The sequence below is a fragment of the Setaria italica genome, chromosome IX, assembly GCF_000263155.2.
Source record: "Setaria italica strain Yugu1 chromosome IX, Setaria_italica_v2.0, whole genome shotgun sequence".
NCBI lineage: Eukaryota > Viridiplantae > Streptophyta > Magnoliopsida > Poales > Poaceae > Setaria > Setaria italica.
In genome coordinates, this window is record NC_028458.1 from 33,928,424 (window position 1) to 33,931,274 (window position 2,851).

The following is a 2,851-nucleotide window of genomic DNA, read 5'->3' on the forward strand; positions in this document are numbered from 1 at the left end:
TTAAAAATATTGTATATATGATTTCATCATCATAAAACTCATTTCACCTCTATATTTATTAACATTTTGCCACATCATAAAAACACTGACACGGACTCTATTTAATAAGAATAGAACTCCCATAATAAAGTATAAAGGTTCACAGCATCCATTTCTCCAGACCCAACCACATGGTTTAAGAGTTAACTAAAACAAAAGGGCCAGGTCATAAGGGGAATGGCATCATTTGCATAGGGGAATGACACGGTGCCCATAAGGGAGCTGGAGCCGGTGCAATGTCGGATTTGTTTGTTAAAAGGCCCAGGTCAGTACCAGGGCTAAAATATCTTGTGGAGCGCAATCTCAACTACAGAATTCTAAGAAAAAGAGCCTAGTTCCTTAGATACCCACTTTTGCTATAGTGCTATTTTTTTTACTTTTACATGGATGAAAATTATTTGGTGGAAATCGCCAGATTCTAATACAAGACCATATGCGTTGTGGGATGCAGATAGGGGGCACGTCACAGCCCGCCATCCCTCCGTGCAATCATCTCTTCCTTTCCTCCCAACTCTTCTAGGAGTAGCATGAAACTCAATGCATAATAAACGTCCTCCTCGCACACATAGCACACTCAGTTGGGGCAAACAAATTGAGATACAAATTCTCACATTTAATAAGCACTCAACAAATCATAGAAAGATGGCGGGACTCCCTCTCGTGAGGAAACGCTACCCGAGTTATCCAATAGCATAGCATGATGATACGGCTTCACCACAGTGCGTGTTTCTTTAGAACCATCGCAGCCACGGAAAGCGCTATCAGTACCGGTTCGTAACCCCAGTTACACAACCGATATTGCTAATTCGGTATTAAAGGGGGGCTTTAGTACCGGTTGAAATAACCGGTACTAAAGGACACCCTTTAGTATCGGTTGGGAGACTAATTTATTTATTTTTTCTATTTCTTTTCTGTTTCTTTATTCTATATTAATATTTCGTATTTATTTCCTTTACGTATACTAGTTCTAACCGGTGCTAATGTAGTGGATGAAAAGGTCCATTCTCCAGTAGCGCGTATATCGTTCAAGTTTTCATCGCCTCAACAAACATGTCGAAGTTGTCGTGCGAGGAGCCCCCCTCCTTGACGCTCTCATGGGAAACCTTCTTCATGGCTTCCACCCTCTCCCTGATGCCCCCGTCGCTCATCAGCTCCTCCACCCTGCCGGCGATGTGCTCCTTGGTGATCACCCCCGACTCGTTGGCCTCGGCCTCGAGCCCAACCTTCCAGACGTCACAGATGTAAACCTTGTTGACGAACTGGTCGGCGAAATACGGCCATGCCAGGAACGGCACCCCGTTGCGGACGCCCTCCATGGTCGAGTTCCACCCGCAGTGCGACACGAAGCACGCCACCGCAGGGTGCGCCAGCACCCGCTGCTGCGGCGACCACGCCACTACCATGCCGCGGCCGCCGGCACCGACGACGCGGCCTAGGAACCCGTCGGGGTAGTCGTGGACGTCGCCGTGGACGATGTCCGGGCGCACCACCCAGAGGAACGGCCGGCCGCAGAGCTCCAGCCCCAGCGCGAGCTCCTGGAACTGGCGCGAGTCGAACATGGTGAAGCTGCCGAAGGCGACGTACACGACGGACCTCGCCGGCTGCGCGTCGAGCCACGAGATGCACGCGTCGTCCTCGGGCCGCCAGAAGTGTCCCACCGCCTTGCCGCGGCGCTCGCCGGTGAGGAGCGGGCCGATGGGGAGGACCTTGGGGAACCGCGCGAAGGTCGCGTGCTCGGCGCCGTGGAAGGAGTTGCAGAGGATGAAGTCGCACTTCTCGACGGCGCGGACGCCGCCGATGAGGTACCGGAAGAGAGCCTCCTGCCCCTCGTGGCTGCCGATGCAGTTCCACGCGAGGTGGGCGGTGTGCATGACGGGCATGTCTGGGGACAGCTGGAACGTGGCTTGCGTCAGTGCAGACCCTGCATTATTGAACTTGGACCTGTAACGCTAAACATATCTTTGTGTTCATTTACTGAACCGAAAATATAACGTCAATCACGTACTGTACCATCGTTGGAGTCGATGATGTTCTCATGAATCAGCCTGTGGATGCTCAGAATGCTCGCCAGTACGGCGGCGGAGGCCGGCCAGATGGCCGCGGACTTTATCCTCGTCCTCCGCGCGACGTCCAGTGCCCACGTCCCGAGGTTGTAGTCCGCCACCATGCACGTAATCGGCCCGTCGCCAGTGTCGTCGTCCTCGGTCGTCTCGCCATGGCTTCGACGGATGAGGTCCTCCACCCGCGGGGCCATGTGCTCCGCCATGACCACGGTCAGCCTGACGAGGTTGCTCCTGTCCTCTCCAGGGTCCATGCCGTCCGGCACGGCCACCAGCCTGATACGATCCAGCAGCCCGGTGCTGCCATCCTTAGTGGTGGTGTCCGCCATGGCGGCAACGACGCGGTGGTGGTTGAACTCGGAGTTGGCGAAGGTGACCGTGAAGCCCCTGGCGACGAGCGCGTGCGCAAGCTCCAGGAGCGGGATGACGTGGCCCTGCGCCGGGTAGGGGATGACGAGAGCGTGCGGTCGAGGCGTCATCGTGCTGCTGCACGTGGTTACGATTGTGGTTCTGCAGGTACCTTGTGCTTGTAGTCAGTATAGTAGGTATGTAGTTACTTGTGCTGTGAGTGATTGCTAGTATATATATGCATCAGGAGATATGAACTGACACGCACTAGATGCCACAAAGTTGAGGCATTCCTTGTTGCTTTTGACTGATTTTATATTTTAAAATCCTTCGGCACACACCAATCAATCGCATTTATCGTAAGCTGCTTGTGTAGCATGTCAAATCAACATGTCAATTCTTAT

General features: G+C 53.1%; 1 protein-coding gene across 1 annotated transcript; it reads right to left on the bottom strand.

Annotated features, from left to right (window-relative positions):
- Positions 1–1,064: 1,064 nt before the first annotated feature.
- On the bottom strand, positions 1,065–2,578 carry LOC101768143 (UDP-glycosyltransferase 83A1). The gene is made up of 2 exons (XM_004986687.1): positions 2,050–2,578; positions 1,065–1,960 (listed from the first exon to the last, which is right to left on the bottom strand). Exons 1-2 carry the CDS (start codon positions 2,576–2,578, stop codon positions 1,065–1,067), a joined length of 1,425 nt encoding a protein of 474 aa, XP_004986744.1.
- Between the last annotated feature and the right edge of the window lie 273 nt (positions 2,579–2,851).

Excerpts from the sequence above, each read along its gene's own strand:
- LOC101768143 (XM_004986687.1), bottom strand. The coding sequence starts at position 2,578 with ATGACGCCTCGACCGCACGCTCTCGTCATCCCCTACCCGGCGCAGGGC. Across the intron at positions 1,961-2,049 it reads CATCATCGACTCCAACGATG|GGTCTGCACTGACGCAAGCC; the intron begins GTACAGTACGTG and ends TCAATAATGCAG.